This window comes from Hesperophylax consimilis, chromosome 12, assembly GCF_061612785.1.
Source record: "Hesperophylax consimilis isolate HC1 chromosome 12, BYU_Hcon_1.0, whole genome shotgun sequence".
Taxonomy (NCBI): domain Eukaryota; kingdom Metazoa; phylum Arthropoda; class Insecta; order Trichoptera; family Limnephilidae; genus Hesperophylax; species Hesperophylax consimilis.
Genome location: NC_142847.1, coordinates 11,376,495 through 11,404,295, shown reverse-complemented (window position 1 = coordinate 11,404,295; position 27,801 = coordinate 11,376,495). Strand labels below are relative to the sequence as shown.

Here is a 27,801-nt window from a genome sequence, read left to right as displayed (position 1 = left end):
ATTATTCCATATCTATCAGTGACACCAATCATTTTTAAATTTATATCCTAGTAGATACATTGCAATAACGAAAGTCGTTTACGAAACGATTTGATTAGATAATAATATTTAGTTAAGTCTTGAAAACATCTCAATGGTTCCAGGTACAAAACAAGGTGTGTGCGTTATCAGTGTTATTCTACCAAGGGTACAGAACTCATTAGGTTGCCCTACGGAAAGATAAGGGACTGATTGTAAAATGGATTAATGATGCCTTATCAATGAGTGAGCACATCCGTCGCTCGTTGAGGCAGCTCTAGTTTTAGTTGTTGTGTGAATTCCTCCAAGACCGCACATAAATACTTTGCTCTGTCAAAAGTGGCTTCTAAATAAGTGATGCATCAGTTGTAATGCGAGAAACAGTGTGGATATAAATTAAACAAGGTGGAAGCATAACTTCGACGTGGTGGAGACATAACTTTGACATAGTTTCGACAGCGGAGACATAACATTGACAGTGTGGACATAACTTTGATAGGATGGACGCATAACGCTGACAGGGTTGACATAAATTTAACATAACTTTGACAGTGAACACATAACATGGTCAGAGTGGACAAATAATTTTGACAGCGGGGACATAACTTCGATATAGTGAATATAATTTGTACAGTGTTGACATTACGTCTAGAGTGGTGTTATCTTCTAAAATGAAGAGCAAATCTCTCAGTTTTAGCAAGTGTTGGTCCCTCTCGGGGTTTTTATTGGTGTTGTTGTCGCTTAGCCGGGATTATACGATGGTAGAAGCAGTGCAGGTGGGCATTTGCGAGGTCTGTTCGTGCCAGGTAGGCCCCTCTGTGCAGGGGGCCGGCGGGGAAATGGAGGTAGCGTGCGACGGGCTGGCGGGCTCGGAGGTGCCCACCCTAGACGATCTATTATGGGATAGTATACAAGAGGACCGCATACAAGCCTCCTTCCAATACCTCGACTGGAAAACTATACCAAAGTAAGTTATTTCCTATTTATTAAATTCGTTTAAATCGGTACTATAGTATAATCGCGAACAATTGAAATAGATAATAGAAACACAGCGATGGGCCATTCTAAAATATGTATGACACTTGATCGTGCTATATCTTCATCGGGCGTCCCCCACTTCTTCTTCCATTCATCATTCACGTCATAAACTATGTTCTCCTTACATTTCTTTCTTCGTTCATTCGATCTACATTCCCAAAACATCTAAGCGTCCTTTATTAATCATTACGCATAAATCAGCCTTGCATTCTTGGCGAATCTTCACATTTATCACACGATCATAAATGGTTTTACTACACGTCTCATGGATCTCATTTCAACAGAAATGCTCTAGCATTCAGTTTACTTTCATACTTCATCTACCTGTTACATACATCAGAGGAGGTACCAGCACTCCATTGCGGACTGATAGCTCCGCTTCTTTGGACAAAACATTATAGTACAAAAAAGAGAATTACGAAATATACAGGAAAAATCAACAGTGCGTACATACACTAAACACAGTATACAAGTAGGCATGAACTGTGTCTGGAAGTTCATGTGTTATAGGCATCTCAACCAGTGTTGACCCTTACACAATACCAATTTACATAGATGAATTGCTTGCATACAGCGTTATACAGCGTCAACTTGTTATTTGAAATCATAAAAGAAAATTGAAATGAAAAAGAAAAATTTCTGCTTTAATTATTTTATTTGGTTAATTTACCTTCACAACAGACAAATGATTAACATTAAAGAACGAAAATTACAAAGAACTAACAAAGAATAAATACCAACCGTCCAATAACGGTGAACAATGATATGTAAGCATAAAATAATAACCCGCTTACTAATGAGCGTGTTTTAAATTTTACACAACTTATAAACAACCGTTTACGACACATAAATATTTTTTTATCAGTTGACAAGTTCAAACAACCGTTTACGAAACATAAATCGATGTTTGTCAGTTGTGTAAAATTTAAAACACGTTTATTAGTAAGGCTGTAAGTGAGCCAAACGGCGCCAGGTGCTAGTAAAAATCTCAAGAGCGCTGTGCTAGGTGTGAGGTTATTTTTTTGCTCCCTTGCGCCTTGGCAAATCGGCATCCGGAGCGGACTGCTCCAATTGCGCCTGCACAGGACCGGCCATGAACAACAATAGAAGCAATAACCTACAATGAAGCCAGAATCACAACGGCGTAAGTAAAGTAGCCGTGCACAAAAATATGCGACGCGCGGCTCTGGTGTATCGGACAGACCTGCGGTTCAATTTGCCCTATTAAATCTCTAAAATAAAGTGGGAATCCTAACGACATAAGTGATGAAGTCGTATAAAAACAATATTCTTCGGGTGGCCCGGCGTAGTGGACGGACCTACGGTCGACTTTGCCCTAGCAGGCCTAGAAAATCGATCTTTCCGTGGGGTTTATTTTAATTATTTCTGATGAACGTATTACTAAAATCTCAAAAGTTTCTAGAGGGATCTCTGGAGAAGTTACTAATTCATCGTCTCGAAAAATAAAATCTGGTGCTTACCGTTAATTAATAGTTGAAAAACGTTTTATAAAAATTTCAAAATTATTTTAATGGTGAGGTCCTGTTTTTATTAATCCCAATTAAAAATAACTTACATCCGCAGGGATCCCTCGAGATAAAATTGCGAATTTAGTAATACGTTCATTAGAATCAATTAAAATGTGAGCGTCGAACAAACCGACCGTTGCTGATTTGAACCGATTTTGATTGTGGCCAAGAGGGGAGATTCTGCATGGTTATTTAAAATTTATTTTGAAAAGAAATTAGACGTAATTTTCAATTATGAAAAGATAACAGTAAAACTTTTCGAATAAATTAATGTTAAAACTTTTCAAGTTTTATCTGTTCGAGCGGTTAACTACGATCCCAGTGGTCTAATTAATCCACCTAATTAATTTGTGTTATTTCACATTAAATTCATATAAAAAAAATATTGGTAGATACTCTCAGCATCGCTCTGATGAAAGACCACCATTCATAATCGGAACATTGCATGAAATGGCTTTCACCGTCTTTGGTGTATTGATTTAACCACATCGTGGCCCACACGAAAATTGAAGAGCGTATGAAATAGAATTTTATATTATTTATGTAATGCTAAATATTATTGTAATTACTGGCATTATACCTAGCTCTCTCATCGTATTAGATCTATCAAAAAATTTATACATAAAAATGCAAAAATCAGTCATTTTAAATACATGTAGGATAACGAAAGATTTTTTAAATATTTATGTTGAGGGATCAGTAGGATTTATAGGCCCTGTTAGAAGTTCTACCGAGCCGAACCCTCTGATATGAAAATATCTGGAGTCGGTGAATTATTTTCCCATTTGATCTCTGGTGAGTTGACTGTATTGTTCTTGTATTGTTTTGTATTTATTTTGCTTATATAATGCACTTGCATAATGTTGATTGACTAGATACTAGATGATCATTTGTGTAAAAGTGTGTGGAAGGGTTTAGTTTTTCCTAAGAGGAAGATAAAGTCGGAAATTTTACTGTCCTGCATTGTAATTGTTTTTCTTTACACTTATATCTAATCGTCCATTTAACCATGAGTCTAAAAACTCACTCTTTTTCTTCTATTATACACTACCCACTTTACTAGTTCTTATCCTCCACATATTTAAAATAAACACTACAGGACGGGTTGTTTCGCAGAATTTCAACAATTCATCAAATATCAAAGATGATTTTCAAGTTCTGTGAAGGTTTTATTCAAGTTCTGTTGTTATATCAGTATTGGCCAGTTGTTTCACAAAACTGAAATGATGAAAGAACTTGAATAGAATTTTCACGAAGCTTGTAAATCAACATTGAAATTCGATGAATTGTTCAAATTCTGTGAAATAACTTAATCTGTCAATAACTTGGCACTGAAATAATTTAACTGCGCATTCCTGTTACCTACCTCAGTACCGGTGAGTAGGTACCTAATGAGTTAGATAAAGTAAAGCATACAATTAAATTATGTAGAAAAGTATTAATGGAACCTACTTATACTGATTTTTTGGATGAAATTGTATAGGTAATATTTCAATAAACGCCGATTTATATATACATATATTATTCACTATAATTACCCACTAGTATACGAACGCTGTGCATAGATAATAACTCCTGTACGCAGAGAAACGTTGTGCCACCAAGTCAACATAGTTATCTTATTAATGTAGATATTACTGATATTAGTCATTGGCGCGATTCGGCAAAAGTGGAGATACCCGCTAGTCAGCCATAGTCGTTATACCCACCCATGTTACTAATAATAACACCTAGTGATGAGTAAATTGCCGAGAATTTATTTTTAGGGAATTTTGTGGCAATTATTCGTGGAGCAGAACACCCGTTCATAGTTGATGTTGGCTTTATGAGAACGGGTCGCTTTTTCGACTTGTTTTTGAGTGAGACGGCTCGTATGTGGAATGAGCTAACGGCATCTGTTTTTCCTCCTTCATATAATCCGTGCCTCTTCAAAACCAGCATTAATAAATCCATCTCTACAGCCCCTAGCATAACCCGCCACACAACGCTGTCCAAACACAAGGCGACATAGCTCCCCTGCCTTTGCACTGTACAGTCAGGGAGCTCTTGTGAGGAGTCATAATATAATATTTAAAAAACAAAGGTGATATCCTCACTAACCTCTCTCCTACAACAAAATTTCATGTTATTTGCAAATTAGAGCGCTGAGGACAGAACTTTTACAGTTTAAGGCATAATTTTTTTATTTATTAATTAAATTTTACTTATTTATTCTTTTAAATGCCGCGATGGGCTTTTACAAGATTTACTGCATAATACAGTGACAACAGAAGGTTTTTATTTTTAAAACAATAACAAAATAAATAACCACAAAAATTAAAAAATTGACATAATACATGGTACATATTATTTTCCGTTTGAATGGACATAATATAAGAAAAGAAAAAATATATAAACTAGTTTTAAAATTGCAGATGGCATAAAAATAATAGTATAATTTGATAACGTAATTTACAAGTGCATACAAGTAATTTACAATAAGAAGTATATTATGAAAAAAAAACGTAATCGCTTCTGTGCGATTCTCCTAAATAATAATATTATGTTACATAAAAATATCATTCAGGCATGTCTCACATAATGATAATAATAAAATTTTAATGAAAAAATTAGAAAATACACAGATTTAGGAAATGAGAAAAAAGAATTTGGCATTCTCAGACTATAAAAATATTACCATTCGTTATTTCGGCTACTGGCATTTAGCTCTCTCTTTAAAAATTTAGGCGTATTAGATCTATCAAAAAAAATAAATATAAAAATGCAAAAATCAGTCATTTTAAATACATGTAGGATAACGAAAGATTTTTTGAATATTCATGTTGAGGGATCAGTAGGATTTGTAGGCCCTGTTAGGAGTTCTACCGAGCCGAACCCTCTGATTCGAAAATATCTGGAGTCGGTGAATTATTTTCCCATTTTTTCTCTGGTGATTTGACGTTTTATTTATTTTGCTTATATAATCCACTTGCATAATGTTGATTGACTAGATGATCATTTGTGGAAAAGTGTGTCGAAGGGTGTAGTTTTTCCTCTGGGGAAGATTTAACCCGGGCATAAAATCGGAAAAGTTAAAATAAATTAAATATGTCGATATTTGAGGTGAATTTGTTTCCAAGTGTATGAAAAAACATTATGTGTTATAAGTGTGGGCGTAGCGACGATATGGGCCATGATAGCATATGAGCACAGTAATTACGCGGCTGTCATCGGTCAAAGTGACAGATCCCAAACAAAGAAATGATATTCCTCGACATATTTCCCCAATTGATTTGACCACATCTCCTGAGGAATATTATAGCGTAGTGTGTCACCCTAACATGTAATACGTATATGCCACGCAAAATTTATGAGCACATAATATAGCGTAATGTGTCTAAAGCTTTATTGTTATAGCTAGCGACAAATACAGGATATTAATAACTTTCAATGAATCGAAGTCTTTGATAGTTTTGATTATAAATCCCAATGCCTTTATGACTCTATTAGTTATTTGTTGCATGTGATTTAAAATTTTTAATTATGTGTCAAACCTAACTCCAAGATCCCTAATTTCATTGACTTTTAATAACTTGATATTTGCGCCTGTTTGATGTCACAGTACAAACAATGACAATACTGCAGCACTGCCATTCGAATAGTTATGACTTGAACTAAATTATGTCTCTTGTAACGTCACGAAACATGATTGTATAAGTTTTACCCACGTTCACTTTGAAAGCTCAAAACTTCGTTTAAAGATATTGAAAAACTAATTTTACTGTCACCATTTTCATTAAAAGAAAAATAATTTGGACTCAACCTCATTTAAAAGAATATTTTTATAAAAAGTTAATACCCGATTTTGGGGAATTCATATTATGTTGGGGTATATTGCACATCACTAGTGACACCTCATTGTTAGCCTAGTGAGGTTGGGGGGGAGAGGGGGGAAGTTATCAGTGAGGTAGTTAGTATCAGTTATTAGTCGATAAGAATCAGATAACATTTAATTTCACTTACGGTTTCAAGTACAACTCAAACATTGTCATTTTATGGTATGAGTCTATTAGCCTGTGTTGAAATTCTACATATTATTATTTGATACTGCAATTTACTAAATAGATAAAAACAAATTAGACATGTCTTCCATGTAGATTTGAATTGAAACCAATCTCGCCACTGAACTTTTGGCTATAGCCCAATTTTATAACTTATCAATTAGCCGTAGGTAAAACTAATAACTTACTGCTAAGATTTATGACTAGTGACTTAAATCTGACAATTAAGACTGATACAATAATGGCCTCGTTAAATTAATGATACTACGAAATATAATTGATAAGTTTTATTCTTTAGAACACACATCACTGGTAACAAAAAACGACCACCCTCGAATTCCGTAATTATTTCATTGTTGTTATTGATCCGTTATTTAGAGAGAGAAGAGAAAGAAAATGGGCTTGCAAGCCTATTTATAAACTAATTCATTTGAATGTATTGGTACATAATCACAATTATTGCCCTTAGGGGAGACATCTGTCGGATATTTCAATTACTCAATACAGATACAGGTGGCATTTTCGTTGGTTTGATTCTTGGCTAAAGTCGGAACAAAGACTTTTAACTAGCAAGTAACTTACAACTAAGACTTACAACTAGTGACTTAAAACTGATACATATTTATGACTAAGTGGATCTTAATACATATATATCCCGCTACATTTGTTACGTCCGACCCCTAAAAACTCCATAGCATTGTAGCGTCCACCGACTTACAGCGTCCGATATACGGACGCTACAATGTGTTGACGTCAAAATTGGCCAGAACGATGCTTACCCCATGTAGAATCGTATGGCAAATTTTTTTGTGGAAGCAAAAAATCTCTCAGAATGTCTGGAAACGAATATTGAACGTTTGACATTTTCCGACAGGTTCGCTACACGATTTATATATATCGAGCATATATAAATATATGGAACCATGCTAACTCAACACAGTGACTATTCAACACACTTTTGAAAAGTGATATAAAGTCATTAAAAACGATGAAAAAAATTTTTTTTTAACCTAACCTAGCCTAATTACTACTACTTAACCCGGTTAATAAAGTTTTGTTTCATCACTTTTTATGACTTCATACAACTTTTTAAAGATGTGATGAATTATCATTTTGATAATTTATCCGGTCACCGTACAAGGCACATGTTATGAATTTCCCGTGGTAAAGTATATTTTTTAAAATGAAACAGATTTGTATTGAAAATTTAAGTCCTGATTGGCCAGACTTTTGGATCACGATTCACGCCTACATAACATTTCTAGTGTTCTACTTTATTCTGTGCTATGTTTTTATGTTGATCTTTTGTGAAACTCTTCCTTTTCGAGTCAACGTTTCGCGAAAGCCTTGCAATGTTCATCACCAGAGCAGGTTATAATCTTATATACAGTGTCCGGAAACTTGTGGTAAAAGCAGGATACTAGTGAATCTAAATCGAGTGGAGGCACAGAGAACCCAAAAAACCTTTTTTTTGCTCGGCTTTTATTTAGATGTTTTAATTAACTTAATTTTTTCGGCAATTAGTTAAAAAAATTCTTCGACCCATTTTAAAAGACAGTAAACATTAGCAATATAATCCATGTAGCCAAGGTTCGTAGAATATTCACCGTTATACCCACCATAAAATTGACTCCAAATGTGATAAAGATTTACCAGTTTCGCTCGTAACGCTAGTTTCTGGACACCGTGTATATACCTACATCATCTTCATATTCTTCCCCTGGTCGAATTTGCCAATTAGATGTCTTCCCTCAGGAATTACCGCCAGTATACAGAGTCGGTCTCCTGACAGTCTAAATACATGTCCGTTGTCAAACACCAATTGACCTAAGGGAAGAACCGCCACTGGGTTCATCACTCATTATTTCGACTTCCTTTGGCCGCCGCGTTCCCGGGATTTAACCGCTCGCGACTGTTTTCTTTGGGCCTATTTGAAATAACGAGTGTACCTCGTTAAGTCCGCGGATACCCAATTTCTACCGATTTAGGTAAAACAAGTTTCTCGTTAACTCTTTAAGTTTTTAAGTTCCGAAAAAATAATATTCAGAAGATAATATCTATACATTTATTATGCCGAAACGTTAATTATATGAAATTACCTCGATAGAAAAAAATCGCTAAGTAGGGGAGACCGGGGTTAGTTGACTATAGGCCTTAGTAGACTCAGCGGTGATAACTTGAACGGTTCTCAAGAAAGGGCGCTGTAAGTCCTTCCCATCATTTAAATAGCCGGTGCGGATTAGTATTTGTGTTCCTTTGGATCCCTACGCACGTGTCGGTTTATATAGTTCTGATTTTCGATATTCTGCTTTGGTGAGTAACTTTTTTATTGCAATTTATTTTATTATTGCTGTGCCCTAATTAATCAAGATCATATAAACATAAACTGGGTGCTAATTGTGCTTCTTTTGTGAGTGAATAGCGATAGTTGTGTTTTTTGTGGGACTGGTCGTTTACTGGAAATAATGCTTTAAAATTAAAAATGGCGACTTGGGCTAGTCGACTCAGTGGCGTTGGGGTTAGTCGACTCGCTGAGTCGACTAACCCCAACGCGTTGTATTTATTTGCATATTTACTTAATATTTTATTTTTGTAATCCATATAATTGTAAGTCGCTAGTATACGTATTATTTTAACATAGAACTTTTAATTTCGATAGATATTCGCAATGAGAAAATACAAAAGAAAAACCGATAAGGGGAAAACTTGCGATACAAATAAAAAAAGAGAAGCAATCTGGAAAAACTAACAAAAAAAGAAATCCAACACTACTAAATTAACAATGGCTACCAAAACTTTGTTTACTGATGACGACGAGGATTCTGAAGATGAAACTTCATGCCTGATTTGCGATGAGCCCTACACATATAATGTTCCTGGAAATAAGTAAAAATGCGACCGTTACCGTTCTGTACACTTAAAACTATCAAAGTATATGATTTTCGCAGTTCGACAGATTACCGTACAAATACGATCCATACAAAACAGCCTGGGGAAGAATGGGTGAAGTGTATGATCTGCCAATTATGGGCTCACAAAAAATGTGTATCTGGCAACGCTACCTACTACCAATGCATCAACTGTAATTCAGATGACGATATGTAATGTTTATAATGTGTAATAAATTTTCATGTGTAAATTTTGACTGTATTCTTTTTCAATTCGATATTGTCTCATTTGAGTCAACTAACCCACTACTATGAGTCGAATAGCCCCACACCCGGGGTTTGTTGACTCAGTGGGAGGGTTTTTTTGTAAACATAATTGCTGATCTGTAGGTGGATATTTTAACTTGTTTTATCAACTGATCACATAGTCAAATGTGTATGTTACATTATTGGATTAACAGTCCATGGTGACGAGCCTTCATTTTTTTTTAAATCAAAAAGTGAAAAGTGGGTCAACTAGCCCCGGTCTCCCCTAAGCTCCAAAAATTATTGAAAACACGATTTTTTCAGTTATTTAATATGTTATAGGCATGAAAATTTTTACAGTGTATGTTTAAATGCAACTAAAGCATTTTTCGACAGATTTATGTTCTTTTACAAACTAGTCGAGTTTCATTAAATAATTTCAAGATTTTCGCTTATTTATTATCGTTTTTTTAATATGAGCGCGCTTCATTTAACATTCGTATTTACATATCTACCTTTCAAACCATCTTTGAACGCTTACTACGGGGCCTTAAGCCAGCAACCATCCTCCAACTGAAAACTAATATTCACAGTAAAATACTTTCCATAACACCTGAAATTTTGCGAAAGGTGATGGAAAATGTGTTGGAAAAAGCACGCGAGGCAGAAAATGGCCACCATTTGCGAAAAGTAATCATTCAATAAAATTCCTCTTCTGTGTACTATACCTACTAAGAAAATCAGATCAAAAAATGGTCACCTTCAAAAAAAGTACTTTTTGAAATATTGGAATAAAAATGATGTTTTTATAGCCGTTTTTCACACTGTCGTATATTTTTAAGGCATTTTTTTTCTATAGGTTTGGATTTTTTGGTCAGTTTTAAAAGTAAAAAATTGTAGGTAGATATTTCAATAAACAATAAATTGCCAGTGTTAAAAAAAAATGATATAATCGTCGCTACTTTAAAAACAAATTTAAAATTTAATCTGAAATAAAAAAAAAATTAAAAAGTTATGACAAATACAAACCATAGAGGTCATTTTGCACTACTCTTTATTGTTATGTTTATTTTGAAAATTACATTCTGTAGTGTGCATCATTGACATTTAATTTCTATTTCCAGGCTGCCGAAAGACCACCGCATCGTCTACTTGAACTTCAACAATAATGAGATAAGAACCGTATTCTTCTCCGCCTTCTCAGACCTCTTGAGTCTTACCAGCCTCCACATCTCCCACAATGCGCTGGAGGAAGTCAGTCCGGACATCTTTCACAACCTGCGCAAACTCACTCTGCTGGACCTCTCATACAACAAGCTCAGTGAGTTCAACAGCTTGGACTTCGAGGAACTGACCTCACTGCGGGTGCTACTACTCAGCTATAATAAGATCGCAAAGATTCCAGTTGAAACCCTCAAGAAACTGCCTTCTTTGGAAGAGCTGGACCTCAGCGGGAACAGGATAGACTCTGAATCCTTGAAGTTTGGCAACTCTGGAGATCCTGCGCATATTCTGAAGAAGTTGACCAGCCTGAATTTGAGCTCAAATAAGTTGACGATTCTGCAAAAGGAAATGTTTCAGAGCGCATCCAAATTGTAAGTGAATTTCTTATTTCAATCTTATTTTTTGTGTTTGGGCTCCCGAGGTACTGCAGCGCTAGGGACATGGTATTGGAAGGACGAGTGCACTTTATCGAAGACTCTGAGCAGACCAAGCCAATATAGGTACACTATTCTCAATGGCTTGGCTGTGTGGAGTCCCCCTTGATGCCTGTTGAAATTAACTTCATTTTTTTCTTTAATATTTTCAGTTTCTTTCCCTTTTTGTATTATATGTGGGCATTCCTTCTGGAATCAACTCTTATAAAACGTATTAAAACATCGCAAGAGAAAAAGTTTGCCGCATCTTTAGAAACACAGGTCTTTTGTTAGTTCTGTATAAAATAAGGATGCTGGGTTGCGCGTTTGACCCATCGTTGAGTACTCACTGAAAAAGGACGAAAATAATCAAATAGGTAGGTTTAATGCAGAGATCACACGTGGGCAGTGGAATACTGTATTCTCCCATCTCCGGACTCACTGTCCTAGTGGGAAAAGTAGCTTGGAGGACAGGACAATGAACGAAGTTATTGTCCCAGAGATAGAGGGGGGTAAGCTATCTCCGCAGTATAGTGTCTTACCACCACCACCAGTAGTGGCAGGCGGCAGCGTTTAGACAAGACAGTAGGACAATAGCAAGTCGATCTGCGCGTACGTATCTCGGTTCTCGGCACTTTCGGCGCGCGGATCTCATATTTTGGCTTACAAATATCGCGTAAATGGAACACTAAAATAGGGTGAAGTCCCGCAGTGCCGAACACCCAAGCTTGGGAGATTTAAAAAAAAACGAATGATTTGTATTTATTTATTACACATTATTGGGTACACAACAATCATAGACATGTAAATAAATCAACAAACAATCAATAGAATACAAACTAAAACTGAAAACAAAAGCTAATCATTGGCAATTGATTTATCATTCTGTGGCACTTAGTACCGAACATACTTATAAAATGGCACTTATGACTGAACACTTCTAATAAAGGTAACATCTATCACAAATATACTTGTCAGAGCACTCCTGAATATCAGCGCATGCCTAGTGAGCCTATTCCTTACACCAGTTGCACTGAATCCAGTCCTCATCATGACTTTCTAAACAAACAACACAATACGTTTCTTGAGTTGCATGCGCAGATTGGTTACGCTTTTGTCGGTTTTCTTGTAACGGCAAAGTTTTAGTCTTTTTTATCTTCTCTTTTTTATCTGTTTTCTTAAATGTACTCTTTTAAAAGTATATTTAAAGAACTTTTTAAAAAAACTCTTAAAAGACTTTTTAAGTTTTCGAAAAACACATCTACCTGTACTTTATTGAATCCAACTGCACGCATCAAACTGATAGCTAAGTCTTTGGTGTGTGTTTCTAAGGCATTCTCATATTCCGACGAAAAGGTTTTCGTAAACCTCCCTAAGATAGGTTTTGATTCTACTTCTTTTCCTTCTCTTACAAGTTTCAGTTTATCATATAAAGTAGTAGTGGGAATACCGTATCTTTAAGCAACTTCTCTTAAGGACATATTTTTATAGTTACTTTTTCAATTGTAGCTTTTAAATTTTCAGCATTTGCCAGCGACCTTTTTTCGCCCTCTCCATTATTTATAATATAAGATTACCTGAAATAATAAAATGGAAATATTAATATTATTTAAAATTAAATAATCGCGGAAAAATTATTTTTCGGTCATGGGGGAAAAAACACTGTTCGGTCGTAGGGACTCACGACCTAACTAGCTCTGTCTCTTTCTTTACCACGACAAACGACTGTTTTCGTCCGCTTATTTGTTATAGTTTTCGTATTCGTTCGGTACTACCTGCCGTTCGGGGTTAGGGGACTTCCCCCTACATGTTGGTAAAAAAACTCATATTTTCACTTTTGCAGCGTTCCTCGTTTGAACTAGTAGAATTTTTGTATTGTCTCATTGTCCTGCTCTACGCGGTCGAGGCTGTTATCGGAGCAGGGACATGACAATATTTTTCACGTGTGATCCCGGAATTATGAAAAATTTGTTGTTTAGAAAAAGTAAGGAGTACACGGGATACTGATTCTCCAAAAAATAAAAATCGAAAGCATTTATTGATTTGCGCTTCGACCCACAAAATTTTTTGTCTGCGGATATTTTTCGGTGTGTTTATAAATATAATAATTAATATTTCACTCCCTTTACCCACACCGCATACACCGTGGAAATTTTTTAATAAATTTTTGTTTGGCCTGAAAAATAATATTTTCATGAATAAACTCCTTTAACGTAAATTGTGTAATGCACAATTTAAAATGATAATGGCGGTAATTATTTTTTGTATTATTTTAAACTTTTAAAAGCCCATTATACCTCCAAATCACGATAAGGTGACATAAGTACCTACTCCTTCAATTAAATTATATAAAAAAATTGTTTGTTGTTTTCCTGTATGTTGATGTATAATTTGGAATGTTGCGTTGGGAGATAGTGCTATATAATTGGTAGCAGGCTGCTCCTTTACGTTGGAAGCCAGTGCTACACTGTGCCAGACAGTACACGAAGGGTGGCAGTGCAATAAAATACGAGATGCGGGGTTTGAGTACCAGTCAACCGACATCAACCTCGGACTAGCTCATTATCGACTCTTACTCAAGCCGGGAGGTCAGATATCATTCCTGCTACTTCATTCAGAGCGGGACAGGGGTTTGATAATGATAAAAGAGCGATAGTTTACAACGATATTTTATGGCAGGGCTTCGTACATCATACACAAAGGATAACAACACAGAGTATTACAATTTTATACGTACGGGGCATGGCAATATCTCTCTCTCTCTCTGAATTTATATATCGAAATCGGCACTGAATTTACCATAGCACATGAATAGGGGTTAAAAGGATCAAGCTTACATGGATTTCTTTTATTTATATATATATATATATATATATATATATATATATATATATATATATATATATATATATATATATATATATATATACAATTTGTGGAATAGTAGGAACTAGAACAAGTGTAATAAATATTTTCCGTTTCCAGGCAATCATTAGACCTCTCCAACAACATCCTGGAGTCCATCCCTACGGGCAGCTTGGAGGGATGCTCCTCGCTAAAGAACCTAGACCTCTCTTTCAACAGGCTGCGACGACTGGACAGCCTACCCCCCTCCCTAACGAGGCTGAAGCTGCGCGACAACTTACTATCTAGCCTCGGCCAGCTGCCAGACAGCCTGCAGATACTGGACCTATCGGAGAACCAGTTGGCTACCGTCAACAGTGAGATTTATACGTCACCCAGCTATCTCACCGTAAGTACCTACCTAACATTAAACATTACCTAAATCACAGCCGATACATTAGATATATACGTACGACACATGTGACAACAAGAGAATGCGCTTGATAAACTAATTTTGGTAGGAGGTGGGGTCAACTGGAAATAATCACTATTCACCAGTCTGTATTTCCGAATAACAATAATATCTTCATTTAATAAATTTGCAACCATAAACATGTAAATAAATAGAATACATCACAATTGGATAGAGTTGATGTTTCTCATAACCTGCCTCACTAGGCTATTGGCTAGCCTGTGTTGAGGCAGTCATTTTAATAGTTAATTTAAATACTTATGAGTCTACACTTATATTATAATATAAACACTAAATATTTTTGTTGCATCAATAGTTTCGAATTTGGGTGAGTGCACCGGTAAAGACCCTATTATTACTTTTTATCCAAATTATACCCACTCAAAGAGCGGGTTTTCGCGACCCGCTCTCGACGCTAGTGGGTAGTGAGCGACCCGGGTCTTTTAAAACGATTTATTTATCAAGCTCTATTATGGATGACTAGGTCTTCCAGAGTGGATTTATTAGTACGATTGGCTGTCCGTGGAATTCCTTAGCGTTTTCTGTCATTCCTCACATTTCAAGGGAGTCTATCGACTTCTTTTCCTTGTGACCATATTTCCACAACATATTGCATATTGGTGATGGACCAAAACCTGGCAGGGCTCCAAAAACCGGCAGGGCATCAATAAAACCATCTGATTGGCCTTCAAATTACAATAAATGTACCATAACACTTTCTTAATTTGTGTAGACCTTTTGATGCCTCCTACACAAGAACTATGATAATCCAAGCAGTAAATCCAATATAGCAACAGATTTTGTAAGATTGGTTGTGTTTTTCCGTGGGTAATTTTCCAAACTGATTGAATCTGTGAATAAATTTGGGCATGCCAGTTATTGGTGTCATAAACAAGAAATATATATTTCTAATGAAAATAAAGTGTTCATTTTATTTTTTGTTATTTTATAATTAGTTCAATCTAATTTGGAGGGCGGGAATGGGTACCGTCGCCCCGTGAACCATTTATTGAATAACCAATACCTCTGCCATAGGCCAGAAGTGATTCGCTACATTTGGTGACTTCGCAACTTGGCGACTCCAGGTTCATGGGGTCAGGTTTGTCCGGGTTTTGGCAGCGGACGCCTTAACCCACCACTTGCGTAGCAAACTGGATCGGGAGAGGTTGAGGGAGGCCTTTTGTCCGTCACTTCCTCTCCTCCCTTTCCTAAAAAAGACCCTCCACACAGCATTCCCAAAGATGAGATAGGCCCTGAGGGATTTTTTTTCCTCGTGTGTGAAGCTAATGTAAAAAAATGTTCACTAGCCTTCAGAAATGTATTATTTTTTCATTAGACAAAGGTACCCTAGATTTTGTAAAGTTTAACAATCAATACAGTCTTTATTTTTATTTAAGATGCCAAATAATGTGTACTTTATTTAATATTTATTCTTTTAGTATTTGAACATATCCGGCAACGCACTTTCATCTTTGGATATATCGCACCCGGTCGCAGAACTGCAATTCCTGGACATCTCCTACAACCAGTTCTTGGGTGTCCCCGGTGTGCTGAGCTCGGTCAACTTCCCCCGGCTTCGGGCCTTCGTGGTGGACGGAAACCCCCTCATGAGCCTGCAGTTCCCCAGCCCCCTGGAGCTGGACTTGCTCTCTGTCAACTTCGTGCCTGGCTTCTCCATCATTGACGCGGACACCTTCCGGAACGTGCGGCCCCGAGCGGATAACAGCACCGGCTGTGTCGACTTGAGCATTTCCAACTCTAATCTGCAGAATATTGAGGATAAGAGCTTCCAAGGAATTGATTTGTGTCATGTAAGCATCCATAAAGATTGTTTATTTATTGTAACGGAACGTATGTCTAAATGTATGAAGGGGTTAACTAAGTATGAATAAGACAACATATCTAACTTTATAACTATTACGCCATTTTTCCCCATTTCTCCACAGGGGTAGGCAGAGAGGACGGACCGCCAAACAACTCGGTCTTTGCACACACTTCTTGCCTCTTTCACATTCATACATACTCTTCTGTTATTCTGACTCTTAACATGGCCTGACTCAAGCATTTGGTTCACTTGATCGTGCCATATCTTCCTCGAGCCTCTCCGACTTCTTCTATCATTTTCTCCTTACACTCTTTTCTCCGTTCATTTGCTCTGCATGAGTCTCTTTCTTAATCTTACTCATTACGCTTAACATCAGCCTTTCATTCTTAGCGAATCTCTACATTTCTCACTCGATCACTTGGTATTATTTCATTTCTACAGCATTCGGTCTACTTTCATCCTTCTTATGCCAGTTCCATGCCTCACTGCCAGACATCAAGGTAAGTAACGGCACTCCATTGTGGACTGCTAACCGCCTTCAGTCCTCCATTAATCAGAGTTTCGCAAAAACTAGGATGAGATCAATTAAATTGGTTTCCAATTCTACAATTTTATTATTCTCACATCTGTTCCAGCTGGACTTGAGCCACAATAACCTGACCACCCTGTCTGAGGACGTGGCGGTGTGGAGCGAAATGACGCGAGGAGTCAACCTGCAGCACAACCCCTGGGACTGCCGCTGCCCGCTGCAGTGGATGCTGGACTCGCTGCTCAAGGACCTCTACACGCACCACTCTGGGTACCTGATTGAACTGAGGTGAGACCTTCGTAAGCTGAAATCCATCCACTGCCCTTGGAGACGGAGTAGAATAAATCAATTTAAATACAACCAAATATTGTCATATGGGTGTGGATATTCCGGAAGCATTTGCGGAATACTTTAATTCAGTCTATGGCTAACAGAGTGCTGAATTTGACTCATATGCTCCTGGTGGTTAGACATCATTGCACCAAAATGTTGACATTTTTAGTGTAAATAAAATTGATTAGACTTATACCAAAAAAAACTTTTGGATCATATTTTATAAATGCAATTATCCTGAAAGAATGTGCCGAGCCATTAATGTTACCTCTCTTACATATCTTTAATATTTCTTTATACTCGCTGAAAATTCGCTGACCGATGGAAAATCTGAAAGAATCCCTTACACAAAAGCGGCGATAAATCATGTGTATCCAACTCATAAGTTTTGGCGATTATTTCGGCACCAGCCAAATTATTTGAACTTATCATTCAAAAACATATCTATTGTAAGGTTGAACCTTTTCTCATAAAACAGGGTAGATCTACAACAACTAACTTAACGGTATTCACGGATTACGTCTCAAATATTTTGGACAACCACGACCAAGTTGACGTTTCGTATAATGATCACATTTAATTTTATTAAACAAACTTGAAAATTTTTATTTGTCACACGAACTGCTTTTGTTCTTCTACAATTGTCCTTACCTCACAAATTCTGGGGTCCCTCAAGGGTCTAATTTAGGACCTCTATTATGTTTATTAATGACAGCTTTGTTCATAAAATTTGTTAATTTTTTGTTATTTGCTGACGATATTAAACTGTATACCGGAATAAAGACAAAGAGGACTCTATTAGTTTACAATTTAATATCGACGGCATAGTAGAGTGGAGTAATAAAAATAAACTTTACTTTAACAGTGGAAAGTGTACAATTATTTGTGTGCTTTACAAGGGCAAAGCATACACTGTACTTCAACTATAAAATGTCTGGCACCTCGTTAAAACATACTTTTTTAATGAAGAATTTAGGAATCACTTTTGAAACGGCCTGATTTTTTATTCTCATATCGATTCGGTGTGCAACACTGCCATGCGAATGCTAGATTTTGTAATCTGCAAAGCAAAATCTTTTTCTAATACGGCAATCATAATTTATTATTATTTTACTCTGGTTTGTAGCATTCTCGAGAGCAGCTCGGTAATTTGGGGACCCGAAGATGTAATACACTCAAATGATATAGAAAAGGTGCGAAAAAAGTTTATGCGATAAATGCGAAAGTTTGGGTACTACCTCCTGTTATATCCTTCTGACTTTCTCGCTGGAATGCTAGGACTAGATCGTCTAGACCAGAGGTTCCCAAACTTTTTTGCCCCGTATAGACCACTTGCAAAATATATTTTTTTCCGTAGACCCCCTGCCTGCCGAATATTGAATTTTCCTAAAAATATTAACGTCCCATGCGATAATCATTTATTTGCTTAGTAAAAAGATTCCCTTCCCTTGCCTATCCAACAACCGGGTGGCGGTATAGTTGCTCTGTTTTTGCATTGTGCAGACAGGGGCACCCTTGTGAGGTATTACACCAAATGAAAATGGAGCAGGATAAGCAACTGGAATTTCTTTCTGTAGCTAGCACTCGAGAACTGCCCCTTAAGTTCTTTGTTAGCGCTTATTCCGATCAGTTCTTCTTGTCATATGATATCTGATTCTTCAACATTCCACTTCCACAGTCAAAATGTCCTCAAACTTAGTTTTGAAGTCTGTGTGAAGTACATCTAAATTTTGAACGTCATTATTACCCTGGACGTTTTTCAAAAACAAGTTGGGAATCTAGAAAATTCGTGGCTTCTGATGTGCAATGTTTTGCTTCAATATATTAATACTGACGAGAAAAGGAACTTATAATTTTATTTATACATCTCATTAAACAACTTAACGAAATATAAAAATACAAATATCAAATAAGTAATTTCTCAGTCTACTATTAGTATTACGTAAACTATGTTATTTGTGTTAGGTGTATTGTGTCATTTACGGAACTCCTAAATGTTGACTTAAGGTAAATGGGGGTTCGCTCGTATGTACCCCCATTTGAATCTCGTGGACCCCCAAATTTATTTTTTTCCCCAGCAAGCCGATATCGACCCCTGGGGGTCTATATAGACCACTTTGGGAACCTCTGGTCTAGATGTTAGCACGTTGCAGTAGTATGGTAGTAGTAGCACATAAGCTGCTCAACGGAAACATTTGCAATCCTGATGTTCTGGAGCGTATTACGTTTTAGTATTACGTTTTATGTCCCCGATAACTTCACCAGAGCTACGCAGCACAGGTTTTTTATTTTTCCAAGAGGCAGGACCAACCTACCAATGCTCATGCCACTCCCCAGTGTGACTACGCTTTTAAACTAACTTCCTTCAGAGATAGAGATGTTTTATTCAAACCTCAACTAATTCAAGATTATTATAAGTATTTTTTTAACACAATGATACATCGCAACTGATCTAATAAATGTATATAATAGATTGATGTCTCGTAGGTTTTTCGTAGATTAATTGTAATTGCAAATGTTATTAAATGTTATTGGAATCACTGTTTTTCACAAATAAACAATAAATAAATACATAAGAAATCATTTTGAACATAAAAAAGAAGCAATAAAAATAAAATTAGAATTCGAAGATAATAAAAAAAAACAAGAAATAAAAACACAAGAAACAATTCCTCAAGCCTCAGCCATATTCTGTCAGGCGGTCGAAGTATTTCTGCTTTACAATAAAATACAAATAAAAGGAATATTTCTGAACGTAAACTGAAAACTGTTTTAGAAAGGTGATGAAATACGCCCTAATATTTTATTATTAGAAATAAACACATATTTTTTTAAATGTTAAAATTATGATTGCAAACATGTTTTATAACTAAAATTACTGATAGCAAAAATAAAAATTTTAGGGCTAGGTTTCGCACTTCCCTCGAGTGCAAAGTTCTTTCTTGGTTTATTAAAAATCACTGATACACAATATTCCATCATTAGAATATTCAAATCATTATTGTATTTGAATTCCTTCCTCGAAATAATTGAGTTTGTTTACGGACAAAACTTTTTATTCATGTTGCGTATATACGGGCATTAAAAAAAGAAAACTTGCAACAAGTTTATTTTTTCTAAAATAATTAAATTAGCGCCATCTATGAAAGAGCAGATTTACGAATTCTTTTATGTATACCTACAGACATAGGAATTAATAGACGAGAAGATAATGGCGAGGGGTAAAATCAACTGTTGAAGAACGAAGGGGGTTAAGCTGACTGTGATTCGTCAATAAATCAATCTGACAGTAAATAGGCATCTCGCATTATAATATCACCATTTACTTCTTAAAAGTAAAATCTGCTTTTGAATGAATAGACATTTTTACATGGGAGCGCAAATTACTTGCCACGTTATGAACAAATTTGCGAAGTCCAAATTCGGCAAAAAAATTCGGTTCTATTTTCAGAGTCGAATATTTCGTTTAAGTATTTAGTTAAGACACTTTTATAAATGTTCATAATTTACTTCCCAGCAACCAACCAGCTTTGTGTTTTGCGTCCAGACGTTTCTCGATGTGATAGTAACAACTGATTCATATTATACGATGTGAATATGCTTAAAATAAAGTAAAATAATGCTTATATATGGAATGTAATACGACAATTGGGTTTATTCTCTTTTTCACATCTATTTTTACAAGTTTTCATAGTACAAGTCAACATTTTGCCGTGTTATTTCGTAAAATGAACCGATGATGCCTCGACCATAGTTCGCACAAGAATGATGACGTCACATTTTCAAATTTCACTTGAGGCCATACGCGAGCACAGCCGGCTCCAATGGAACCGGTATGGGGAGTGGGGATAATACGCTTTTAATCACTTAGGGCAGGTCTACTAATATTCATATGTCTATGTGTATACCAAATGAATTGTGTTTAAAACTCAATGTTATGCTTTCCAACTCCGATGATGGATTGTATCCCAGACCCGCGTGTTAGAAAGTGACTAATTGCAAATAATTAATGTATTTGAATAATACCAGTTGAATAATCGCAAATAATTAATGTATTTGAATAATACCATTTGAATAATTGCAAATAATTAATGTATTTGAATAATACCAGTTGAATAATTAATGTATTTGAATAATACCAGTTGAATAATTAATGTATTTGAATAATACCAGTTGAATAATTGCAAATAATTAATGTATTTGAATAATACCAGTTGAATAATCGCAAATAATTAATGTATTTGAATTGCAGGTGTGGTTCTCCTCGAGGGATTCAGGGGTTGCGTTTTGTGCAATGGTACGGCCACGGCAAGGGGACTTTCTGCAAGGGAGACGTGGAAGGGATTGGTGAAGACTCGCAGCGCTCATCTAACTACATTGTGAGTGGCAGAAATCACTAATAATTTATCTTCATTTTTATGTGAAACCACACAAGAGTCCCAACTGCTCCTAACTGTCTGGAGCCAGTGAGACAAAAATTTCATCGATTATTTAACTTAACATGGTGACCAAAATGACATAACTTTGTCCAAAAAATAAAAAGTTGATTATGACACCAATTACTGGCATGGACTAATTCACTCAAAGATTAACTAACTGGCCAAATTCGGAGAAGATTTCATTACAAAATCCTCTGCCACATAGGATTTACTTTTTTTATTTTTTTTTATAGTGAATACCTCACAAGAGTCCCAACTGCTCCCGTCTGGAGCCAGTGAGACTATGGCATCCCCAATTGGGGGATGTTGTGAGGCTGATTACTGCTTGGATTACCATAGCTTTTGGGTAGATGGCGCCACTAGGTCCACTTTACAACATTTATATAAATTTGAGAAAAAAATCCTTCCAAAAGAATGACAATCCATTATTGTGGAAGATTTTTTTAGTGAGAAAACCTACCCCTCAACCTACCTGCCCCAGGGCTCGCATTTTGCCCATACACTAAATGATTTTTTCATAAATATTATTTTTCAAAGACTTTCTCACAGAATCGTCATCGGCATATAAATCTTAGATCAAGTTAAAAACTTCAGTTCATTAAGTTCCTATAAGAGCCTGAAAATGCTGCTTTCTAACTTTAAGGTTCGCATTTTACCCTGGAATTATACCCAGGAATCGAAGATCATCTTCCAGTTCCTCAAACTCAGCTTTCTTTGAAGTAATAATGATGAATAATAATGGCAACATTTCATTCCAGCTGATGCAGTCGTCCAACGAAGAGCCAGGCGTCCAGGTCTTGATGGGCAACGGCGCTGTATTCATCACCATCCTTGTCGGCATTTTCGTGGGTCTGGTGCTTGTGGCCATCCTCATTGTGTACCTGGTGCGGGGCAAGTACCGCCATGACTACCATGTTCGGCGCCAGATGCTAAAGAAGCGCCAGACCATGTCCGATGCGCAGAAGCTTAACTCCGGCGCACAGGCCCAGAATGAAGCCTTCAAAGTGTGATGGTCATTGATTAAAAAACAAACAAGATAGGCCAAAAACCATCGCGCGCACAAGTGTCGCAAGCATCGTTTACTCACACTACCTTTGATTTTACCTACGGACCTAGCGGGTATTGGCTCCACCGTATTGATAGTTCATGCTGTTTGGTCATAGCTTGGCGACAGTTGGCATGCCGTGTCTGCCTTATGTTCTTCTTTTAACTATAGTGACGATTTTTCAAAGCTTTTGCTTTAATGGTTACCATTTTATATTGTGATCCTCGTAGATTTAATAACTTGTCAAAGTTCCTTGCGACAACTTACAGCCAGTTGTCTGAACCTGTCAATTAACTTCATTAAATCAGTCATCAAAGTTGTGTTGAATTTTTTGAAAATTACCACTTTGCAAATTTTAAAATACTGTTAATTACCGACAGAAGGAATATTGTACCTACCCACTTACATAAATGAAATTTAAAAACCAGTATGGTAGAGAGATTTTGGCATAAATTTTGTTAATATTTTTTATTGGTAGAAGAGTTATATTTGTTGTAATGTGGCAAAACTTTTTTAGTTCAATATTGGTGCCATATATTTTTCTTTATTTGCCACATAATCAATATTTTATCAATTGTTTTGCATGCATTTAACAAAGACTTGATGCAAAAAATATATTTTACGTTATTTATATCGGACATATTATGCCAATATACTTTTATTAATTATTGGATACTTAATTTTTCTTTATAGTTTTTACATGCTTTTCGACTACCACTCTACACTAGGCACACGCCCGTATTACGGTGGTCGAAATTTGTATATATTATTAAATTAAAAATAAGAGTAGAAAAGAGGCGGTTAACATAGAGTTCCCATGAACACTTAAGTGATAGATAAGTGCTATCTCCCTATCGAAGAGTCCCTATGTAAAATAAAATAATTTTACTTGTTGAAAGAATGAAAATATAGCTTAGAAAAATACATTTTTGAATTTAGTAAAAAGATGAATAATAAAGCAAATTAACCCCTAAGGCATATTGTTCCGTTTTGCGAACAAACAGCTATTACGCGTATTGTCAATTTGTTCGCTTTTCTGAACAGCTCATGGTCTAATAAAAATTATTTTATCTCCCTTACTGTTATGGTGAGAAATATGATCTAAACAGTATTAGAAGGAGAAAACATTACACTTTGTATTCAAATATAGAAGTTAATTACAGAATAATTAAAATGTGAACCCCAATTCGATAAAAAATTACGTAATTTTTTATAAATTATTTAATATGAAAAACAACAAAAAAAAGAGGTGACAGTAATTTTTATGATACATTTATCTAACAAAACGTGCATTTTTTTCGCTATCCGTAATTTTAATTCAGTGAAATCGTAAGGTTTTTTACACTTTTTAATGTTTGCAATATTTTTAAAATTATATTTGTATATCTGACAGTAAAATTTTAATGTTTATTTCATCAACTTTCAAAAACAGTTTTTAGTTTTTGAAAACGTAAAGGAATATTCTATTTATTTGGATTTTATTGCAAAGCGTAAACACACTTGAATTTTCCCGCCTTCTGACAGCGTGTTTAAGAAATGTAATCGTCAATATGGCCTGAGGGGTTAACTTATTTTAATGATGTGAAGCATTCATAGAATTTATGTTAGAAATATTAGAAAATAATACATTGTTACCTTGATTAGATTGTATGGATGTTAAAATACATACATAGCAGTATTATGTTAACAGTTTGTTCAAGATATGTATACGAATGTGCCACAAAATAATTAAATGTTAAGAGTAAAATAAAATTGTAAAATGTATAAATAATAATACTAGCTGTCGTGAACCCAGCTTTGCTTTGGGTTATAAACGGTTTGGATTGGAATAAAGTTAATATAGTTCTCCTTTTTACCGCAAATGTTGAAAATAATTGTACAGCGATAGAGCGGCATCCAAATTTATGTATAAGATTATCATATATGTACTTAGTAATATATAATTCTTTAACCTCCGTTACAGTTGATTGACGAATAGTGCGCCATTTCATTTACTAGACTCTTCAAATATGATAAAAATTCATAATGATGTTCTAATCGTCGATCAAATGTGACGGGAGTTGAAACAACTGGGGCTTACTGATTTCTTTATCATTTTTCTTTGGGCGTTTTCGGTCATCCTTGCAGTGTTTCGTTGAGTAGTGTACAGATATAAGTTGTATACACTGAACAAGAAATGCCATCCATGTAGATTTGAAGGGAAACCAATGTTGCCAGTGTTTAGTACCTCTTCTGGCCCATTTAGCTCTGTCTCTCTTACTTTGTAAATTGCCTTCTCATTTGAATTTCATAATGATAATAAAATATAGTTTTGTATTGGAAATTTAAGATAGATCGGTCTGACTTTCAGATCACGAAACATGTCCACATCCGACATGGCTTTTCATGAGTAAATAAGTGGGGACCATCTGGCCATGATACATGTAACTAATACAATAGGAAAGTTACGTTTCTTATTCCCTCGACAGTTAGTACTTATTCTAACAGGGTGGTTAAACTGATTGCTCTCGTAGCTGTTCTTATACCATGAGATTCTCGACCGTATTCTACAGTATTTTGTATATCTAAACAAATATGTTTCGTTTGTTAAGAACACTTCCAAAATGGAATGCATCATTCTATAAGGCTGAATTACACCTGCCGATCAACTTATTGGAGAGGAGTGATTACACATAGAAGAGACAGTGGGCGAGTCAGTTCATTGAGATTAGTTAAATTGCTGTTAACATAGTTTCGCGATGGAGGAAAAAGATAAAAATTAAGAGAGCTTTACAACAACAAACATCCCTCTCCTAAAACATTAAAATTTTGTTTCTTTTACTGACCGACTCGACTGATTTCACCGACCCAGTGGAGAGCGAGTGAAGCGCCGAGTTGAGCATGCAGCTGGAAGGGGTACTTACTTGGCCGAGTCATTTGCCGTTGCTTCTATCCAATGTCTCGCTCAAACCACTCGCCCACTGTTAAACTAAGTATTGACTGTACTGATCACATCAGCCGAGCACTCTGCAGGTGTAATTCAGGCAATAGTACCTACTTACCCCATTTTTATTTATTACTTTTATACAAACTTAGAAATAAGTCAAACAATTAGATTTTTTACATAAAAATTAAATATTTTAGCAATATCCCAAAGAATTTATTTATTTAATGTCTAAAACTTTGTTGTTATACCAATAAAATGCAATTAATTTTTTTGTGAGTACTCATTTCCATGTTAAATCTGCAGACCTAATAGAAAATATATTAAAGCAAAACGTTTCTCCCACTAGACACGATTGTTGGCTAATTATTCCTTGTCAATGAGTTTAAGAAAGTAATTGCACATATCGAAAAAGGGCAGGTAAATATATTGTTGTCTCGCTCTGATGCAAGAGTATGTTCAGAAAAAAGAGTCAATTTTGATGGTTCCATGATATTTCATCAAAATGAAAATTCAACACACCTATGATTAATAGTTACCTATTTAACCTAGTTTTTGTTTTATCGCTTTTAATGACTATATATCACTTTTTGGAGGTGTGTTGGACATTTTGATGACATACCCAGTCACCAATTTTGATATGCTGCTCAAATATAGTTATTTGATCAAATTCCAAATAATTTCTATTTTGTCCTATAACGTGCTGTACTTGAAATTAAATTCCACTTTTTTGTGAAATATAAAAACGAAATGTTAGATTTTTTTAACCTTTCCCTTACTGTGCTAAAAAAATCCACGCGTTCCGTTGCTGTGTAGTCAATACACAACTCAAAATTAGCGATTTAATATCGGAAAAATATGAATATTCATAGCTAATCGCTTATGTTTATTATATTTTATATCAAAAGTGGTAATAATTGTAATTGCTGAAAACATGAAAAAACCATCGGCAGATGCTAAAAAAACGTGCGAGGGGTCCACATCTAACGACGGTCCGTGACCCACTGGCTGGCGGCTAGCACACACACAGCTATGCGGTCGTAGGTATCGATGGTCCAAATCAAAATACAACTGCGGACGTGTGGATTTCACATGTTCCCGCATAGCGAACTAAAGCCGGACATCAATAGCGTGTCATTTCCTCGCACACTCTTCGCGAAGCAGTGTCACACGGTTAATTGTATTTGTTTGTGTATTTGTTTCCGATTTTTAACAAAAATCTCTGATTTTTAATTGAATTTGAAAACTATGAAAAATTTTATTTTTTAATTCAGTGCATAAATGTATAACGGAGGAATACCTAAAATCTGAACACAGAATTTATTATATTTATGGAGTTATTAAAGTTATTAGAAGCAATGTGTAGTAAATACACACCACAGATAAGGAAAGGTTAAAAAAACTGAAATTTCCTATTCAATTTACAATTATGTATTAATCAATCAAAACAAGTTTGGAATGGAAAATATATGGTTGATTATTGATAACCGATGATTTGAATGAAGATAATATTATTTCTTATTCCTAGTTGTCTATTCCCTTTAACCTCAGATCATAGACAAATATCTCACTCTTCAAACCTACACGAGCCACTCCACACTGCCGTTGAACACCGTGCTTTTCGTCACAATAAATTGGAATACCTGAAAATAATTCAATTGCTGAAACTGGCCAGAGGCAAATCCCATTTGAGTCTGTAATCCCATTCTATTCCTTACCTAACCCGCAATAATACGCGATTCAATTAATTGTTTTATTCTACCGCAATCCGCAGTGAACGAAGGTATTTTGAATGAACCAGGCAACCAACTTATTTTATTTTTTAGAATAACTTAATGAGTAAAATCTCAAATTGTAATATTTAATTATTGAATACAATTTTAGCGATTTTCAAACGATAATTTGATTGATCATACATTAAGATAGCAGCCAATAAAAATATGCGTTAAGAAATTTTTATTTTTTTTAACCTTAATTCTTTTTATTTTGATAATA

At 35.5% G+C, this 27,801-nt stretch overlaps 1 protein-coding gene across 1 annotated transcript; it reads left to right on the top strand.

Annotated features, from left to right (window-relative positions):
* Nucleotides 1-174: 174 nt before the first annotated feature.
* On the top strand, nucleotides 175-26,505 carry LOC149419135 (uncharacterized). The gene is made up of 7 exons (XM_089637693.1): nucleotides 175-985; nucleotides 10,884-11,354; nucleotides 14,382-14,649; nucleotides 16,152-16,523; nucleotides 17,173-17,354; nucleotides 21,652-21,778; nucleotides 22,597-26,505. Exons 1-7 carry the CDS (start codon nucleotides 690-692, stop codon nucleotides 22,846-22,848), a joined length of 1,968 nt encoding a protein of 655 aa, XP_089493819.1. The 5' UTR covers nucleotides 175-689; the 3' UTR covers nucleotides 22,849-26,505.
* Nucleotides 26,506-27,801: the final 1,296 nt, after the last annotated feature.